Source organism: Equus quagga, chromosome 22, assembly GCF_021613505.1.
Source record: "Equus quagga isolate Etosha38 chromosome 22, UCLA_HA_Equagga_1.0, whole genome shotgun sequence".
NCBI classification, from domain to species: domain Eukaryota; kingdom Metazoa; phylum Chordata; class Mammalia; order Perissodactyla; family Equidae; genus Equus; species Equus quagga.
This window is the reverse complement of record NC_060288.1, coordinates 23,509,889-23,530,949: the sequence shown is the minus strand read 5'-3', so window position 1 is coordinate 23,530,949 and position 21,061 is coordinate 23,509,889. Positions and strand designations below refer to the sequence as shown.

Here is a 21,061-nt window from a genome sequence, read left to right as displayed (position 1 = left end):
ACAAACAGGCCCTGTCAGCACAGCTTCCAAAGGACAGGCACAGCTGCCAGAGATCATGGTGGGCTCAGAATACACAGCTCCTGCCCACCCCCTATGAGTGGCAGCAGGCGGAATCTGTGACCAGAGAAAAGGCACAAATCCACCCCATCAAATAGTATGAAGAGGTATATTAATACTCCAGACCAAAAGGAAAATGACAAGCACCCAGAAATCAATCCTGAAGACACAGAAATTTACAACTTAAATGAGAGAGAATTCAAAATAGTTATCATAAAAAACTCAACGAGTTACAAGAAAATTCAGAAAGACAGTTCAACAAAATCAGGAAACAAATTAATGAACAGAGGGAATTCTTCAGAAAAGAGATTGAAACTATAAAGAAAAACCAACCAGACATGTTGGAGATGAAAAACACAGTGAGATAAAGAAAAATCTGGAGTCCTTAAATAACAGAGCTGATATCATGGAGGACAGAATTAGAAATTTAGAGGACAGAAATACAGAAATGCTTCAGCTGGAGAAGGAGAGAGAGAACTAAGAATAAAAAGAAATGAAGAAATTCTCCAAGAAGTATCCGACTCAGTCAGGAAATGCAGCATAAGGACTTTACATATTCCAGAGGGAGAAGTGAAGGAGAAAGTAACAGAGAACTTGTTCAAAGAAATAATAGTTGAGAACTTCTCAAACCTGGGGAAGAAGCTGGAATTACAAGTAAAAGAAGCTAACAGAACTCCTAACTAAATCAATGTAAACAGACCTTCTCCAAGGCATACATTAGCAAAACTAGCAAAGGTCAATGACAAAGAAAGAATATTAAGGGAAGCAAGGCACAAGAAAATAACCTACAAAAGGAAACCCTATCAGGCTTTCAGCGGATTTCTCAGCAGAAACCTTACAGGCTAGGAGAGACTGGAATGATATATTCGAAATTTTGAAAGACAAAAAGTTTCAGCCAAGAACGCTCTATTCAGCGAAAACATCCTTCAGATATGATGGAGAAATAAAATCTTTCCTAGATAAACAAAAGCTGAGGGAATTCATCACCACAAGGACCCCCCCCTCGCCCCCAAGAAATGATGAAGGCAGCCCTCATACTTGAAAAAAAAAAAAGGGTTTACAAAGCCTTGAGAGCAAAGAGATAAATAGGGAGACAAAACCAGAAAACTGCAGCTGTCTATCAGCATAGGTTATTAAACAATTATAACTTTAAAGATAAAAGGAAAGTATAAAAACTAAACCTAATCACTTCATTTTAACCACAAAGTGACAAAACAGAATGAGTTGTGACAACAATAACTTAGTTGGGGAAGAGGACAGGGATGGAAACTGTTTAGACTAAGGAAATAAGAGGCTATCAGAAAATGAACTATCTCATCTATAAGATCTTTTATACAAACCTCACAGTAACCACTAAACAAAAAATCAGGACAGACACACAAATGATAAATAAAGAGAAAACTGAGAAAACCATCAAACTGAATTGGCAGTCCGAAACACATGGGACGAGAAACCAGGGAAACATAGAACAACCAGAAAACAAGTGATAAGATGGCAGCATTAAGCCCTCATATACCAAGAATCACTCTAAATGTAAATGGATTGAATTCTCCAATCAAAAGATACAGAATGGCAGGATGCATTAAAAACTAAAACCCAACCATACACTGCCTCCAGGAAATACATCTCAGCTCCAAAGACAAACACAGGCTCAGAGCAAAGGGATGGAAGATGATACTCCAGGCTAATGGCAAACAAAAGAAAGCAACTTGCCATACTTCTATCAGGCAAAGCAGACTTCAAGATAAAAAAGGCAATGAGTGACAAAAAGGGGCAGTATATAATGATAAAAGGGACACTCTACCAAGAGAACATAACACTTGTAAATATATATGAATCTAAAACAGGGGCACCAAAGTACATAAAGCAACTATTAACAGACCTAAAAGCAGATATTAACAGCAACACAATCATAGTAGGGGACCCAAACACCCCACTTACATCAATGGATACATCATCCAGTCAGCAAGTCAACGAGGAAATACGGAAATAAAATGAAAAACCAGACCAGATGGATTTACTAGACATATATAGAACACTCCATCGCAAAACAGCAGAATATACATTCTTCTCAAATGCACATGCAACATTCTCAAAGACAGACCATATGTTGGGAAACAAGGCAAGCCTCAATAAATTTAAGAAGACTGAGACCAAATCAAGCATCTTTTTGGACCATAATGCTATGAAACTAGAAATCAACTACAAGAAAAAAGCTAGGAAAGGGACAAAGATGTGGAGACTAAACAACAAGGTGTCAAACAACCAATGGATCATTGAAGAAATTAAAGGAGAAATCAAATATATCTGGAGACAAAAGACAACGAAAACACACCATAGCAACTCATATGGGATACAGCAAAGGGAGTTCTAAGAGGGAAAGTCACAGCAATACAGGCCCACCTTAGCAAACAAGAAAAAAGTCAAATAAGCAATCTTAAACTACATGTAACAGAACTAGAAAAAGAAGAACAAAGCCCAAAGTCAGCAGATGGAGGGAAATAACAAAAATTGGTGCAGAAATAAATGAAAGTGAAATGAAAAAACAGTAGAAAGAACCAATGAAACTAAGAACTGGTTCCTTGAGAAGATAAATGAAATTGGCAAACCTTTAGCCAGGCTCACTAAGAAAAAAAGAGAGAAGGCTCAAATAAATAAAATTAGAAATGAAAGAGGAGAAATTGCAATAGATACGGCAGAAATAAAAGGATTATAAGAGAATACTATGAAAAACTATATGCCAACAAACTGGACAATGCAGAAGAAATGGATAAATTCTTAGACCCATACAACCTCCCAAAACTGAATCAAAAAGAAATAGAGAATATGAATCACAAGTAAAGAGATTGACAAAGTAATAAAACAGCTCCCCAAAAATAAAAGTCCAGGACCAGATGGCTTCTCTGGAGAATTCTACCAAACATTCAAAGAAGATTTAATACCCATCCTTCTCAAAATATTCCAAAAAGATGAAGAAGATGGAACACTTCCTAACACATTTTACAAGGTCAACATCACCCTGATCCCAAGCCAGACAAGGACAACACAGAAGGAAAGTTACAGGCCAATATTGTTGATGAACATACATGGAAAAATCCTCAGCAAAATATCGGCAAACTGAATACAGCAATACATTAAAGGATCATACACCATGATCAAGTGGGATTTACAGCAGTGACGCAGGAGTGGTTCAACATCAAAAAATCAATCAATGTGATACACCACATTAACAAAATGAGGAATAAAAACCACACGATCATCTCAATAGATGCAGAGAAAGCATTTGACAAGATCCAACATCCATTTATGATAAAAACTCTGAATAAAACGGGTATAGAAGGAAAATACCTCAACATAATAAAGACCATATATGACAAATCCACGTCATTATTATACTCAATGAGGAAAAACTGAGAGCCATCCCTCTGAGAACAGGAACAAGACAAAGGTACCCAGTCTCACTACTCTTATTCAACATAGTACTGGAGGTTTTGACCAGAGCAATTAGGTAAGAAAAAGAAGTAAAAATTATCCAAGTTGGCAAGGAAGAAGTAAAACTCTCATTGTTTGCAGACAACATGTTTTTACATATAGAAAACACTAAAGCATCCACTGGAAAACTATTAGAAATAATCAACAACTACAGCAGAGTTGCAGGGCACAAATCAACTTACAAAAATCAGTTGTATTTCTATACTCTAATAACTAACAGACAGAGAACTCAAGAATATAATCCCATTTACAATCACAACAAAAAGAATAAAATATCTAGGAATAAATTTAACCAAGGAGGTGAAAGACCTATACAATGAAAAGTATAAGACATTACTGAAAGAAATCAATGATGACATAAAGAAATGGATAGATAGTCCATGCACATGGATTGGAAGAATAAACATAGTTAAAATGTCTGTACTACATCAAGCAATCTATAGATTCAACGCAATCCCAATCAGAACCCCAATGACAGGGGCCAGACTGGTGGTGTGGCAGTTAAGTTCACAGGTTCTGCTTCGGTGGCCCAGAGTTTGCTGGTTCAGATCCTGGGTGTGGACCTAGCATCACTTGGCAAGCCATGCCATGGCAGGCATCCCACATATAATTTAGAGGAAGATGGGAACAGATGTTAGCTCAGGAACAGTCTTCCTTAGCAAAAAAGAGGAGGATAGGCAGCAGATGTTAGCTGATGGCTAATCTTCCTCAAAAAAAAAAAAGAAAAGAATCCCAATGACATTCTCCACGGAAATAGAAAAAAGATTCCTAAAATTCATACGGGGCAACAAAAGACCCCAAATAGCTAAAGCAATCCTGAGAAAAAAAGAACAAAGCTGGAGGCATCACAATCACTGACTTCAAAATAAAGTAATCGAAACAGCATGGTCCTGGCACAAAAACAGACACACAGATCAATGGAACAGAATTGAAAGCCCAGAAATAAAACTACACATCTATGGACAGCTAATCTTCGACAAGGGAGCTAAGAACACACAACGGAAAAAGTAAAATCTCTTCAATAAATGCTGTTGGGAAAACGAGACAGCCACAGGCAAAAGAATGAAAGTAGACCATTAGCTTTCACCATGCACAAAAATTAACACAAAATGGATCAAAGATTTGAGGATAAGACCTGAAACCATAAAACTCCTAGAAGAAAATATAGGCAATACACTCTTTGACATCGGTTTTAGAAGGATCTTTTCAAATACTATGTCTACTTGGGCAAGGGAAACAAAAGAAAAAATAAACAAGTGGATCAAAAAGATTATTCACCATGATCAAGTGGGATTTATACCAGGGACACCAGGATGGTTCAACATCCGCAAGTCAATCAACATGATTCACTACATTAACAAAATGAGAAACAAAAACCACATGATCATCTCAATAGATGCAGAGAAAGCATTTGACAAGACCCAACATCCACTTATAAAAACTCTCAATAAAATAGGTAGAGAAGGAAAGTACCTCAACATAATAAAAGCCATATATGACAAACCCACAGCCAACATCATACTCAACAGACAAAAACTGAAACCCATCCCTCTCAGAACAAGAACAAGACAAGGGTGCCCACTTTCACCACTCTTATTCAACATAGTACTGGAGGTTTTGGCCAGAGCAATTCGGCAGGAAAAAGAAATAAAAGGAATCCAAATAGGCAATGAAGAAGTAAAACTCTCGCTGTTTGCAGATGACATGATCTTATATATAGAAAACCCCAAAGAATCCATAGAAACAATCAACAGCTACAGCAAACTTGCAGGGTATAAAATCAACATACATAAATCAGTAGCATTTCTATACACTAACAATGAACTAACAGAAAAAGATCACAAGAACTCAATCCCATTCACGATCGCAACAAAAAGAATAAAATACCTTGGGATAAATTTAACCAAGGAAGTGAAAGATCTATACAACGAAAACTGCAAGACTTTCGTGAAAGAAATTGACGATGACATAAAGAGATGGAAAGACATTCCATGTACATGGATTGGAAGAATAAACATAGTTAAAATGTCCATACTACCTAAAGCAATCTACAGATTCAATGCTATCCCAATCAGAATCCCAATGACATTCTTTACAGAAATTGAACAAGGAATCCTAAAATTCCTATGGGGCAACAAAAGACCCCGAATTGCTAAAGCAATCTTGAGAAAGAACAACAAAGCTGGAGGTGTCACAATCCCTGACTTCAAAACATACTACAAAGCTACAGTGATCAAAGCAGCATGGTACTGGTACAAAAACAGATGCACAGATCAATGGATCAGAATTGAAACCCCAGAAATAAAACCACATAGCTATGGTCAGCTAATCTTTGACAAAGGAGAGAAAGTCTCTTCAACAAATGGTGCTGAGAAAACTGGACAGCCACATGTAAAAGAATGAAAATCAACCATTCTTTTTCACCATTCACTAAAATAAACTCAAAATGGATCAAAGACCTAAAGTTAGGCCTGAAACAATAAGTCTTCTAGAAGAGAATTTCGGCAGTACACTCTTTGACATCAGCTTCAAAAGAATCTTTTTGGACACCATAACCCCTCAGATGAGGGAAACAATAGACAGAATAAACAAATGGGACTTCATCAGACTAAACAGCTTCTTCAAGGCAAATGAAAACAGGATTGAAACAAAAAAAACAGCCCACTAATGGGAAAAAATATTTACAAGTTATTTATCTGACAAAGGGTTAATCTCCATAATATATAAAGAACTCACACAACTCAACAATAAAAGATCAAACCACCCAATTACAAAATGGGCAGGGGACATGAACAGACATTTCTCCAAAGAAGATATACGGATGGCCAATAGACACATGAAAAGATGCTCATCATCACTAATCATCAGGGAAATGCAAATCAAAACTACACTAAGATATCACCTTACACCTGTCAGAATGGCAAAAATATCCAAAACCAAGAGTGACAAATGTTGGAGAGGCTGTGGAGAAAAAGGAACCCTCATACACTGTTGGTGGGATTGCAAACTGGTGCAGCCACTATGGAAAACAGTATGGAGATTCCTCAAAAAGTTAAAAATAGAAATACCTTATGACCCAGCCATCCCACTACTGGGTATCTATCCTAAGAACCTGAAATCAGCAATTCCAAAAGTCCCATGCACACCTATGTTCATTGCAGCATTATTCACAATAGCCAGGTCATGGAACCAAACTAAGTGCCCAGCAACTGATGATTGGATAAAGAAGATATGGTATATATGTACAATGGAATACTACTCAGCTATAAAAAAGGACAAAGTCGTCCCATTCACAACAACATAGATAGACCTTGAGGGTATTATGTTGAGTGAAATAAGCCAGACAGAGAAAGACGAACTCTGTATGACTCCACTCATAGGTGGTGGTTAACATATGGACAAAGAGAACTGATCGGTGGTTACCAGGGGAAAGGGTGGTGGTGGGAGGGCACTAGGGGTGAGGTGGTGTACCTATAACAGGACTAATAATCATGTACAACTGTAATTTCACAAGGTTGTTAACTATCATAATCTTAATAAAAAAATAAATAAATAAAAATAAACACGTGGGCCTTCAACACACTTAACAGTTTCTGCAAGGCAAAGGAAACGAGGAACAAAACGCAAAGAAACCCAACAACTGGGAGAAAATATTTGCAAATCATACATCCGACAAGGGGTTAATCTCCAAAATACATAGAGGACTCAGACAACTCCACAACAAAAGAACAAAACAACTCGATCAAAAAAGGGGCAGAGGATATGAACAGACATTTTCCCAAAGATATAGATGGTCAATAGGCACATGAAAAGATGTTCAACATCACTAATCATTAGGGAAAGGCAAATCAAAACTACAATGAGATATATTACACCTGTTAGAATGGCTATAATTACCCAGACAAAAAAACAACAAATGTTGGAGAGGATGTGGAGAAAAAGGAACCCTCATATACTGCTGGTGGGAATGCAAACTGGTGCAGCCACTATGGAAAACAATATGGAGATGTCTCAAAACATTAAAAATAGAAATACCATACAATCCAGCTATCCCACTGTTGGATATTTAGGCAAAGAACTTGAAATCAAGAATTCAGAGAGACTTATGCACCCCTATGTTCACTGCAGCATTATTCACAATAGTCAGGACATGGAAGCAACCCAAGTACCCATTGATTGATGAATGTATAAAGAAGATAAAAATGTGGTGTATACACACACACACACACACACACACACACACACACAATGGAATACTACTCAGCCATATAAAAGGACAAAATCATCCCATTTGTAACACAGATGGACCTTGAGGCTACTATGTTAAGCAGAATAAGCCAGAGACAAAGACAAACACCGTATGATTTCACTCATATGTGGAAGACAAACACATGCACAAAGAGATCAGACCAGTGGTTACCAGAGAAGGGGATGGGTGGGGGGGCCTAAGGGGTAAAGGGGCACATTTATATGGTGACTGACAAATAATAATGTACAACTGAATTTCACAATGTTACAAAGTATTATGACCTCAATTAAAAAGCAAACAAAAACAACCTACTTCTCCTTCCTAGTCTTCCTGGCAAAAGATTCTCAAAATACTCAAGGAGCTATAACTGAGGAAGCATACCCGAGGAGCCTCAGCTGCCTTTGGACCTGATTTAGATCCTGGATCTCGAGGTGTGGGGGATCTCAGGCAAGGGGGAATGTATTTTTGCGTTTGAGAGGAATATAAATCAATGTGTGGCCAGAGGTTGGCCTGAAGAGGTTTCAAAACACGTCCATAATTACCTGACATTCCTCCCAATAAGAGGGAGGGTATCCATGCCCCTCCTCTTAAATCTGGGAAGAAAGTGGTAACTGTTGAAACCAACAGAATAAGGAAGAAATGATGCTATGTGACTTCTGAGGTTAGGTCATAAAAGGCAGTGAGGTTTCTGCCTTGTTTCCTGGAACACTGTACTTGAGCCCTGAGCCACTGTGTCAGAAGTCCGACTACCCTGAGGCTGCCATATGTGAAGAAGCCAGGCCACATGCCAGTACTCCGCTCAGCAGTTCTGGTCTTCAAGTCATCCCAAGCCCAGACCGCCTGCCATGTGAGTAAATCAGCACTCAAGACGATTCCACACCCCAGCAGGGAAGTCATCCCTGCCTTTCAGTCTCCCAAGTGTTGGGGTAATCTGTTATGTGGCAAATAGTAACTTTAAAAAGAATACCGTGTGATAGACAAAATACCTGTGGACCAAGTGCAGCCCACAAGCAGACAATTAATGCTTGTTTGGTTTTTTTGGGGGGGGGGTCTAATTGATCAATCAATCTTTATAGTGATAGGGCTTTGTCAATTTCACTGTCTAGTTCTGTTTTACTTTTATCACATATTTCAAATCAATGGCTCTTATATCTTTTTGGTTTATTTGGTCAGTTTATTAACGTAAAACACTCCTTTGCCCCTTTCACTGCTTTTCACATCTTCCATTTTGTATACTAATAGGACTGATACTTCTATATTCTCCTTGTTAAGCCCCACCTGGCAGGGGTTTTTCAAGCCTTTATTTTCATTCTTCTAATACTATTTTAAATACGTTTTTAGGTTGGATTTGATTTAAATTTTTTAACCCCTTGTGATATTGTCTTCTGATAAATTGAAACCATCCACTTATATTGTTTGATTTCTCTTCCTAGAATCTTTTTTTTTTTTTTGATGAGGAAGATTGTCACTGAGCTAACATGTGTGCCCATCTTCCTCTGTTGTGTATGTGGGTCGCAGCCTCAGCATGGCTGATGAAGGCAGGTCTGCACCTGGGATCTGAACCTGTGAATCCAGCCCACTGAAGCAGAGCACACCGAACTTAAGCACTACACCACTGGGTCAGCCCCCTTAATTTTTTTTTTTATAAATGTTTTTGGGGCCAGCCCTGTGGCACAGTGGTTAAGTTCCCACACTCTGTTTCAGCAGCCTGGGGTTCACAGGTTTGGATCCCAGGCACAGACCTACACACCACTTATCAAGCCATGCTGTGGAGGCACCCCTACAAAATAAAGGAAGACTGGCACACATGTTAGCTCAGCGACAATCTTCCTCCAGCAAAAAGAGGGAGATTGGCAACAAATGTTAGCTTAGGGCCAATCTTCCTTACTAAAAAATAAATAAGTGCTTTGTGATATCTTTTTTCCCCCCATTTTGGAAGACGGACTATGTTAAAAAAAATTTTTCTCTAACAGACTAAAAATCATATATTCTAATTCCATTCTTCTAGAAGTTATTAAACCTTTTTGTCTCAGGATTCTTTTACACACCTAGATTACTGAGGACCCCAAAATTGCTTATGTGGGTTACATCTATCATTATCATATAATTCACCTGAAAATAAAAATAAACCAATGCTATATTAACATCAAATTTTTGTAAAAAACAAAAAACATCAGTGAGAAGCGTGGCAGAATTTAACATTTTTGTAAGCCTTTTAATGCCTGCCTTAATAGAAGACAGGTGGATTCTCATAGCTGCATCAGCATTCACTGTTGTCCTGTCATTGTCATGTAGCCCCTGGAAAACTCTACCATTTACATGTGGCAGGAGAACGTCAAAAGCAAAGCATGTCTTAGTTTTCTTAGCGAAAATAGTTTTGTCTTTGAAGAGTCTCTCTAAAATCACTGAGCTTGCTCTTTTAACTCTGTTTTAAGTATCACGTTCTTCATCTATGAGCCTGGGGCCTCTCTGGTGATTTTGGCTTTTCTCCAACGTTGGGCAACACCTGGTACTGTGCTGCAGATCCCTGGAATTTCCTGCTCGCCCATCTGAACCCTGTCTGCCGCAGCTGCCAGTGAAAGGGTGAGACGTGCTGCCAGCTCTGATATGCTAGTAGCTAACCTTCTCAGTACTGGCATCCTCTTCCTTATGGAGTGTAACAGGGTCTACATCTTCCCCTTGAATAAGGCACTTTGATTCATTCTCCCGTATATTGGTATCAGTTTAGCAACAAGTTCAACCAGTTTCCTTGCTTATCAATGCTTCCTCAATCCCATTTCTTTCTCTTATGTTAGTTTTTCATCTCAGAACACATCCTGTAAATGATGTATCTAATTATTTCTTACACAGTCTAGGCAGTAAAATTTGAGGTGGTGCATTTTTAAAGTGGCTCTAATTTGCCCTCTCAGATTCTTCCCAAACTGACCTAATTTTACCTATAGAAAGTATGAAACATACCTTCAAATCTAGTCATGTCAACTTCTTCACTGCTCTCCAAATATGAGATTCATGCCATAACCTAGTACCTATACTTTTGTTTACTACTCCCTTTTTTAATGCCCTCTCTGCTTATTCAACAATTTACAGCTCAAGGTCAAAGAACTAATTCCAACCACCTCCATTCAACATTTACATAGCAAAGGCAGACTTGGGGTGGGGGTAGGAAGTCCCCCAAATCAGTCACCTAATTGAGCTAAAACAGGCCGAATAGTCAGAAATTCTACTAAATTTTCAAAGTCTACTTTAAAGTCAGATGTCTAATGAAGCTAGTCTACCCTGATCTTGCCTTCTAATAGTTCCCTCAGAACTCCAGAAGTCTGAATTTAGAATGGTCCTTAGCAACCTATATCAACTACCTCATCCTACAAATGAAAAACTGCGGCACAGAATAGTTACTGCTTGTCTATGGTCAAATGGATGACATGCAGAAGCCTAAAATTTTCTGATTCCACTTCCAGAATTTTGTTCACCTCGCTACATTAAGCATCCAAGTTCAACACTCTACCATTATTTCATGTACTTGTTTTAACAGTTTGTTTTAATCATTTGCTTTAATAGTTCTCCAGGTGACATTAATATCCTACCTGGGCTCAGAATCACTGATATTGAGTCTCTCAGGCTATAAGGAATTTGGATTTTATTTGTAATCTAAGAATGAAACTAGTAGGACTGATGTACTTGTTGTTAGGGGAAGAAGCAGAGGGGCAAGAACAGAAAATCCTCCATCCTGGAAGTTTTAAGAGATTGAATGAGCATTTATCAGCAAAGCTACATTAAGCGGAAGCTTAACCATGAGACGGTGATGGCCAAAGCCAGGAGTCTGATTGTTAAGACACACTAAACAATCAATAGGTACTGTCAGGTCGAAGGGAAAAGAAAATCTACAAAAGAGGGAACATTTGAAGTGTAAACTGCTCCAAAATAGACTTTATTAATCTATGAGTTATTCGACTAAATGGGGACTTATTTATGCCCTTATATTGCCATCGTATGTAAATTATGTAAAGATTTAGTCTTTCAATTAACATTTCAAAGACAGAGAGCCTACTTACAAAGTAAAAATGTTGTCTTCAACTGACTTAAAACCTAAACTACAAGCCCCATATTTTGACAGTTATATTAATTAATCCAAAGGAAAGTTTGAAGTTGCTTTTATTTCACCTGGAATATATTTTTCCTTTCAAACTAAATATGGATAATAATAAATTGATATAGGAATACAACAATAAAGATTATTCTAACTCAAAAATATTTATATCTTAAAGCAACTGAAATTTGAAATATACTGTTTCATCAACTAGGTAATTTTCAAGTAATGCTCTTTTGCCTTTAATTTAAACTCTGAATACACCAGTCGCTTATTCTGAGTTCTCTCATTTGCCTGCATTCTTGCCATTTTCCCTATATGATGATGACAGGTCAGGTTATTTTAACCTTAGTGCTGTGGGAAAACATCCGGCTCCACTTCTCTCATTTATCGTATCCATCTGGTGCCTCTAGGCATTTCGATTTTATAAGGCACAAAAACAAACTCAGTGCGAAGTTGTTTCTAGTCCTCTTCGGTTAGCTTTGCAATATAAATGATATTTTTATGGTAAAATGGAGTATTTGATAAAGTCACGATAAAATCAATTATCCCAAACAATAAAACATATCTATGGCCGGCCCCATGGCCTAGTGGTTAAGTTCGCACGCTCCGCTTCAGCGGCCCAGAGTTTTACTAGTTCAGATCCTGAGCACGGACACGGACATGGCACTGCTCATCAGGCCATGCTGAGGTGGCGTCCCACATGCCACAACTAGAAGGACCCACAACTAAAATATGCAACTGTGTACTGGAGGGATTTGGGGAGAAAAAGCAGCAAAAAAAAAAAAAGAAGATTGGCAACAGTTGTTAGCTCAGGTGCCAATCTTTTAAAAAAAAAAAAACATATCTAATTGAAAAATCAATGCAAATTCATAGCATTTAATATTTAAGCTCAATATTTCATTAAGTTGAATATTTAAATTCAAAATACAGTTTTAAACAAGAAAATTACCTTTCAAAAGATGATTCAGGTCCATTGTGTCATGTAAGACTTTTTCTTTATATCTGTGGTCTACACTGGACTCTAACACTGAAGACTTGGAGGTGAGACTGGCCTCATGTTTTTCCTTCCCTTTTTTGGCCGATTTCAAAGATTTTGAATTATTTTTTAAGTCCTCAACATTTTCATATACTTCTTGACTCACGTTTTCTTGCCTTTTAACTTTTACTTTCTGATCGTTTGACGCACCCAGTTCAAAAGACTGAACAGGGCTGATGTCTGGAGTCGACAGAGGAGTTACATCTGTGACAGTATCTTCAGATTCCTCAGGGTATTCCCCGACTTTTGGGTTACGACTTGAAGGTTGTGTTCCTGTTGATTTTCTTCCTGGTTTATACTTCTGTTTTGGTGACAAGCGGGTTACACCAGATAGACGTTGCTTTAATGAGGGAGATGAATCAGATGTGCAGCTACCAGACCCTGCATCCGAACAATCTGTACCTGAACTTGAAGACGAGGAGGACAACGAGGAAGAGGAGGAAGACGAACTACTTCTGGAATGCGTTTTACTTGCGCCTTTTTTAAAGTTATTAGTTGTTTTAGCTGATTTGGACCTGACATGATGTTTTCTTCCATCGTCACTGCTCTCCTCTCCATCTGTATAGTAATCATCTTCACCTTCTTTCGCAATTTTGGGAATTCTATTTGGAACAGGCAAGTGTATTTTATGTCCTACTGCAGCATCACACAGTGTTTTTGATCTTGAAGAAGTGGCCAGTGATAAAGAATTTCTGATTTGTATATTATCATTATTAGAGTGTTCTTCCAAAGGAATTTTCTCTTTTCTTTCATTTCCTTTCTCAGTAAGATAATTTCTTTGTATTCCAAATTTCAAGTTTTCTGCATCTTCATCTATTCTCTCTTTAGGGTCATCATTTTGCTTATCAAAAACTAAGCTACTTTCACACTTCTCTGCTTCTTCAAAGTCACTGTCAAAGAAAGAATGGTCCACTTCACCTTCTGATATATCTCCAAACCGATCCATGATGGTAAAAATCTATCTGAAAAAGAGGAAAGTTTAACCATCAGACTAAAGGGTAATTTCCAAATGCTTTTCATTTTTATACAGTAATTGCATAATTTTCCCAAACTGAGAAGTTTGGTTAATATATAAAGAGAAACATGACCCAAAAAACCACAAAAAACAATAACTCAGTGAAGTGATAATGGGGCTACAGGGGTGATATCAAGTTGTACTAATGATTTGAAAAAATAAGTCTTAATAGTTCAGTTCAAAGAAAATAACAGATCATCAAGGCAGGCATATTACAAATATGGATACCAAGGCGAACCCTAAGGAAAATCTGCCTTCTGTAAATTACGTACAGTTAGAGTTCAGAACAAGAAAGGATGGTGTTAAAACCTCCTAAGATCAGCTAAGAAAGCCCAAACACACAGTATTTTAGTGGAAGCAGTTGAAGGAAGGTTGACAGACTTCCCGTGTCAGGACCTATCTTTGTCCTGTTCTCCTCCTTCACTGCAGTCAGTGGGGAAGAAGCAGGACACAACCCGTTAAAAATGAAAGCTCCCCTCTCTCTTCTTAAAGAGGAACAAAAACTGTACGGCACACATGCAGGCTGTACAGGTAGCTCAGAGTCAAACCTCTGAAAATTTAATCACCTGTGACATAACCACATACAGAGGATGACAGGGGAAGAGTCTCACTATGTTAAAGGAGTCTGGGATAAGAGATATTTCATCATAGACAAGCTACCCAAAATGGAAAAATTAAAGCATATTATTTAGACACATGGAGTTAAACATTAGAAGAAATGGATAAAAATGTTCAAAGTAGTTGCCTCGTGCACGGTGCAGGGACCTCTGTTTTAGATACAGACCTTAAATTACTAGCTGAGCTGTAAATTTATGTATGTACTACTAAGATAAAAATTAAAATTGATTTGAAAATATTTTAATACTGCATACAGCTGGAATTAAATTGGAAATGTCACTACAAAGTCGTAGCCTCTAAAAGTACTTTTCTTTCTTATTGGTGTTAGCAGCAGTGTCATACTATTACTAATAATCTTAATTCAGAGCGTGACTTCTAATGTTATTCTCCACCAAAAAAAAAAACAAGGATTCCTTGGAAGGCAGCTGATTCCATTTCTAGAGGCAAAGAAAAACAAGAAAGGCCTGGAGTATCTCATTGTTGCCAGAAAGCAGAGTATTCAAATATGCCTGGGATAGTAGTAATAAAACAAAGAATCCAGTTTAAAGGGGCTTCCACTTTCTAAGGCAGACAATTTAGCACTGAAAAACAGAGAACACAAAATATACATAAAAATGAAAAAGTAATTCTGTGGCAAGTCATGAGTCCATAATGACCTTGAAAGCAGGCAAAGGAGTTATGTTAAAGGAAAGGTATATGTAAATTTCTCATAATAACATATAGTTAACAATCCAATTACATGCTCACTATACTCAAATTATGATTAATCCCATTATATCAAATCAAGCACTAAAAGATTACGTAATCTGTATCCTAAATCAGCCATGATACTCTGCAGCCTTTATTTAAATGACTCTGCGACCTACAAAAACAAGCATAGATGTGATTTTAAAATCAATCAAATTCATACATACTATTAATACTTATGTGATAAATATGATAGGTTAAAGTATGTGTGAAATACATTTTATCATTGGATAATTTTGTCTGCCTTTAAGATTTTAAAGAATTGAAGAGATTCTGATGGATAAAACTTATAAAATTTTAACTGTCCTCAACTTTTAAATGCTTAAGGGAACCCAACTGATTAAATCAGTAAGTTTAGACTTATTAGGTTTATAAACAACAGCTTAGTGCTTAGAAAAATTTCTGTCATTAGATCTATAAGTGTGCCTTGTTGGGTGTTTGGGTACTTAAGTTTTCCTTTTTGATTTTTCTTAAGAAAATCAAATACACTACAATTGTAATTGTGCTGTCAATTAAGCAAGTTTGCAAATGGTTCACAATGTTCAGGGAAATTTAAGCTAGGTGAAAATTAAAGTACAAGTGAGTTCTGAAATTCTAACACACTATTAGATTTAAACTGAAATAAGATGTGTTAAGTAGATCTTAAAGATTTAATAAAAATTAGATTATAAAACTTAGACCTAATAAATATTAAAATACAAGAAATATTACTTCCCATAACATATGCCTTTTTTACATTTTAAAATTCAAATTGACAGAAGGGAGCCTCTTCCCCAAATCCTCAAAAAAAAAGATGTTTAATAAGGTTTTAGATGTCATATTTATCCACATTGAAATCAAAATTTACTCTCTAAGGAATTTATAAAAACTGAAACGTCTCTTTTAAAGGCATTTGACAATTAATTTTCAGAACCACAAAAAAGCCATAAACTTTTCAAATCAGTTACCTTCATTTCTGGAAATTTATCCTAAGAATATAATATTAAAAAGAGGGAATGGTATTGATTACAGCATTCGTTGTAATACTGAATAAAACTTAAATAGAAAAATATTATGATTCCATCAAAATAATTATTTAAATCGGGAGTCAGCAAACTACTGTGCGTGGGCCAAATCTGGCCTGACATTTGTATCTGTAAAGAAAGTTTCACAGGCACACAGCCCCACTCATGGGTTTTGGTATCATCTCTGAGAGCTTTTTGCACTACAACTGCAGAGTTGAGAAGCTGTGACAGAGACTATACGGCCCACAAAGGCTAAAATATTGACCAACTGACCCTTTACTGAAAAAGTCTGTGGACTCCTGAGTTAGGTGACATATCACATGAAAAACATGGAATACAAAACTGTTAACCATACTGGATTAATAATACAATTTACACATTTAAACAAAAACTATAGAAAAAAAGGGCAAAATTAAGAGTTGACCTGTTAAAAGAAAAATCAACAATTCCACTGCATTTTTTTATATTTCCATTACTATTACCTAATAGTATCCATGCAATAAATTAAGCAAATAAGTGATGACTGGGAGTGTGCGCAGTGAAAAAGAATAAACTGAGTCAGACAAACCCAGGCTCAAACTTGGTTCTGCCACTTCCTGGCTGTGTGTTCCTGGGCACATGCACAAGAATGTTCATCAGAGTACTGTTTCTAATAGCAATGAGTTAGAAAAAAACTCAACGTCTAGTAAGAGGAAAATGGATACGCAAAACGTTGCATATGATATGCCATATATCAGTCAAAAAGGATGAGCTGAGATCTGCACAAATAACGTTTACTAAAAGAGCAGAATTAAATGAACAATACGATTATGTAGAACTTAAAAACATAATACCAAATTCCTCACAGTCACGAACATATAAATAAAGTTATACAGTAAACATCTAGGAGTATGAGCCTATGAGAGGAGGGGAGGAATGAGGTTGGAAAGCGGGATAAAGGAGAAAAATAAAGAACCTGGGCAGAGGCCTGTGATCACAGGTCATCACCAACTTAAATAGTACGATTGATCATTATCAATCCAATTCTGCCCACCTATGAGAAAAATGAGAAATCAAAACAGTCCATGAATGGTGGATAGCTTTTATAAACAGTCATCAAATTCCAAAAAAAGTTACACTTTTTTGTAAGACAATTCACCCTTTAAGCCAAAATGCCAGGGGCTGGAATAAAAAAGCGTTGTAGTCATTGTTTTTTCCTTTCCCACTTTGTTACATGGTTAAGAATACTTTTGCGATTAAAGAAAATTTTTTAAGTTTCTTCAAATTTTAAAAACAAATGGCTTCACAGCATAGCCCAGAGCATAAATTTTCCTACTGAGTTTAAAAAAACAAATCATCCAAATCATTCCAAATTCCATCCCCAGAAAAACTTGTTCACATTTTTAAGGAAATAAAATTCCTCACATAACTAAGTCTCACTTGTGTTAGTGCTGTGCTTCTACTGCTGCTGACAGCTAAAATGTACTGAGTACTCATGTTAGTTAGCACTGTTCTAAGCACATTCTAAGTGTTAACTCATTTAATCTTTATAACAACTTTAAGAGGTTTTACCATTCCCACCGGCCGACGAGGAAAACGAGGGAGAGCAAGAACTTGCCCAAAGTCACCCAGCTGGTAGGTGGCTCGGGCCGGACTCTAAAGCAGGCACGCTTTAAGGATCACGGTATCAACCACTGTTCTGATCTGCTTCGAAGGACAGTCCTTCCATAGGCTAGGATCTGAGATTTGGGGGTTTTTCTGACCTTTAAAACATACTGCTTCAATATCTATCATTTATTTGATGGTAAACAGTAGGCAAGTCCTCTCGTCACTGGGATTTTTAAAGGGAAACAGGACCTGTTTAGCAGTTGATTTTAGGAAGAGTTCTTTGTGAAAAAGGATGGTCTGTACAGTTAAAATTAGATACACATGCCAGCGTTTGCCACACATTTTGCTGGACTTATTTGCCATGCAGCAGTTTTCCTCTAATAAAGTAAACTGCAACAAATCTCACTGGCCCACAAATTCAATCACCCAGTAGCCTTTGGTAAATTAAGAAGTGTTAATCTAGGTAACCAGAACTTAGAACTCTGAATTAATTGTGGTTCCCCCTATCCCAATCTGAGCTTGTGACCAAACCCCCTTTCCAAAGAAAGTAGGGAATTCCAAGGGTATTTCTGGAAAGGAGAGGGACAATTCTGGAAGTCACTAAACTAGAAATGTTTCCAGCACGCCTGCTTTTTCTGTGTGGCGTATCAGAAGAACTTCTGTTAGTGACCCCCGACGAGCTTCGTGAGACCATGTAAAGTCCCTCATGCCCATGCAGGCACATAATCAACCTCTGGGCCAACAACTCTCCCTACCCTCCCAGCTCCCCAACGGTCCTGAAAGGAAAAGATTCTACCCTACACATTAGGAAGGAAGGAACCAAGGCCTAGCAAATTCAAATGACTTGGTCACTTTAAATCATTAGTTTGTGGCAAGTATGCCTCTACGACATCAAGCTTTATCAAACTTGTGAATAAAACTGAAAGATTCTGGATAAACGGAAAAGAAGCTAATACTCATACAGACTCTATTACATGCCAAGCACTGTTCTAAGCACTTATTCACTGCACAACTCATTTAATACTGGTAAAAACTCTGAAGTCAGAGATGAGGAAACTGAGGCACAGAGAGGTTAACTAACACGCTCAAGATCACACAGCTAGAAAGCAGTAGCGAGGATGTGAATCCAGGCAGCCTGGCCAGAGGCAACACTCTTAATGACGAGGCTATACTGAAACAAGCAGAGGAAAATGAGTAAGCCAAAACCTAGTGGGGAGGGATAGTCTAAAACAGCCAAATAACAGCAGCACAGATAGAGAATGGGAGAAAGTGAGAAGGGAAGGTGCACTGAGGACCCCAGGTTAAAAGCAGGTTCATCGAAAAAAGACTTGGAGCTCACAAGTGGCAAAAGCATGACTTGGAAACCAAAAGACTAGAATGTTCATCAGTCACACTGGGATAGCAATATACAGTCTATGACAACCTGCATTATATTCTGCTGGGTCAAACCACTTCTTGAACGAAGAATTTAGTTCCGGGTATTATGGCAAAGAGTCTAGAATCGAAGTCACGATAAATGGTTCACAGAACGAGGAGCTCATAGCTGGTAAAGGCAATGACTAAGGGGAAGGGTGTATTCAGATACTCGAAGGACTGTGAAAGGAAAAAAGGATTTTAGGGGCCGGCTGGTGGCATAGCAATTAAGTGCGCACATTCCACTTCAGACGCCTGGGGTTCACCAGTTCGGATCCCGGGTGCGGAAATGGCACTGCTTGGCGTGCCATGCTGTGGTAGGCGTTCCACATAGAAAGTGGAGGAAGATGGGCACGGATGTTAGCTCAGGGCCAGTCTTCCTCAAAAAAAAAAGGGAGGAAAAAGAAAAAAAGATGTTAGAGCTGGTGTTTGTAGTTCCAGAGGTGGAACTCGCATCAACACATAGAGTGCATAAGAGAGCTGCTCTGAGATGAACATAAGAACTGCTCAAGAATGGAATGGGCAACTTTCTAAGATTATGAGCCATAAGTCACTAGGTAATGCTGGAGCAAAGATGAATGTCCACTTGCTGGGATGCTGCAGAGGGAATTCACGCGTTAAGAGGACGTGATCTTTCCCAACCCTAATATTTTATGACAGAGGTCTAAATCCCAAAGTCTATCGGTAAGCCAAATGATTACAGATACTCCTTTGAAATCCCTGTTTTTTACAGCTAACAGTTTCCTGCCTTGCTTGTCTCCTTACCAGACTGGCAACTCCTAATATCTTGTTCATCTTTATATCCCCAGTACCTAAAGTAGGACCTGACAAATTACGCATTCAAAGAGTATTTATCCCATGAAAGAGTTTGGAGTTGAGAGACTTAAAACTGAGCCCTAGTTCTGCTCTTTGCAGCTATGTAAGCAGAAAAATCACCTCCTTTTCCTTGGTAGTTTCCCACAATGGTCCCTCACCTGCCCCAACACACATCAGAATTAACTATCCTCTTATCTGTTTACATGGTTCATGCAGTCCCCAATAGCTGTAAACATCGCCTTCTTAAGTGGTCACGATTCATGAGAGATGGTCGACAGTCCAGTGCCTGGGACTTTTCAGGTTTAAATTTAGGTTCCTAATATCCAACCGATAGGGTTATTGTAAGGATTTAAACATTCCGGTGATTTAACTTGATTTACGGAAAAGTCATTCAACGATCCCGTCCACTGCGCAATCCTTTCGATAATACTCCAAGGCGAGATTCAATTTACGTTAGAGAGTCATAAAAATAAGGAGTTAATAAGACAGTAAAGATTCTCTTTACTACAACATATTGGGAAAGGGTAAAAGTTAAAAGACAGTTCATCAGACCACAGGAACCCTTGTGATGCTCAAGGAAGACAAGTATTTGCCAAAGCTGCCTGGGCACCTACCCATTCGTAAAGCTCCTGCCGAGCCAGCAACAGAAACACTAACGCTTTCACGATACATCAGGAAAACACACAAGAACCTGGCGTTTCTTAAACTGTCACTTTGCTCCGTGACACTACATTTCTGTAGTTAGACACATCATTTCGTTCAAAGAAGGTCACCGATTGGGTACCCGAAAATCTCGACCCAAAGTTAAACACCTGTTTCCCAAAACCTAGAGGCTCCGTTCACCAACCCATCGTGACCCCGCGAGGTAGCGGAAGATAAGTGACAGCCCCGCGGGGCTCAGGTTCAAGTCCGCCGAGGCGGGCGGTCCGCTGAGCCC

At 38.1% G+C, this 21,061-nt stretch overlaps 1 protein-coding gene across 4 annotated transcripts in view; it reads right to left on the bottom strand.

Annotated features, from left to right (window-relative positions):
• The window catches only part of CFAP97 (cilia and flagella associated protein 97), a 36,596-nt gene that overhangs the window by 15,122 nt on the left and 413 nt on the right, over positions 1-21,061 (bottom strand). For 2 of the 4 annotated variants that reach the window (XM_046648668.1, XM_046648664.1), the window contains exon 2: positions 12,838-13,882. In XM_046648668.1, coding sequence (XP_046504624.1) covers positions 12,838-13,870 — 1,033 coding nt within the window. In that variant the 5' untranslated portion in view covers positions 13,871-13,882. Of the gene's footprint in view, positions 1-12,837; positions 13,887-21,061 lie in introns of all 4 variants that reach the window. The other 2 variants (XM_046648667.1, XM_046648665.1) reach the window with 1 other exon arrangement.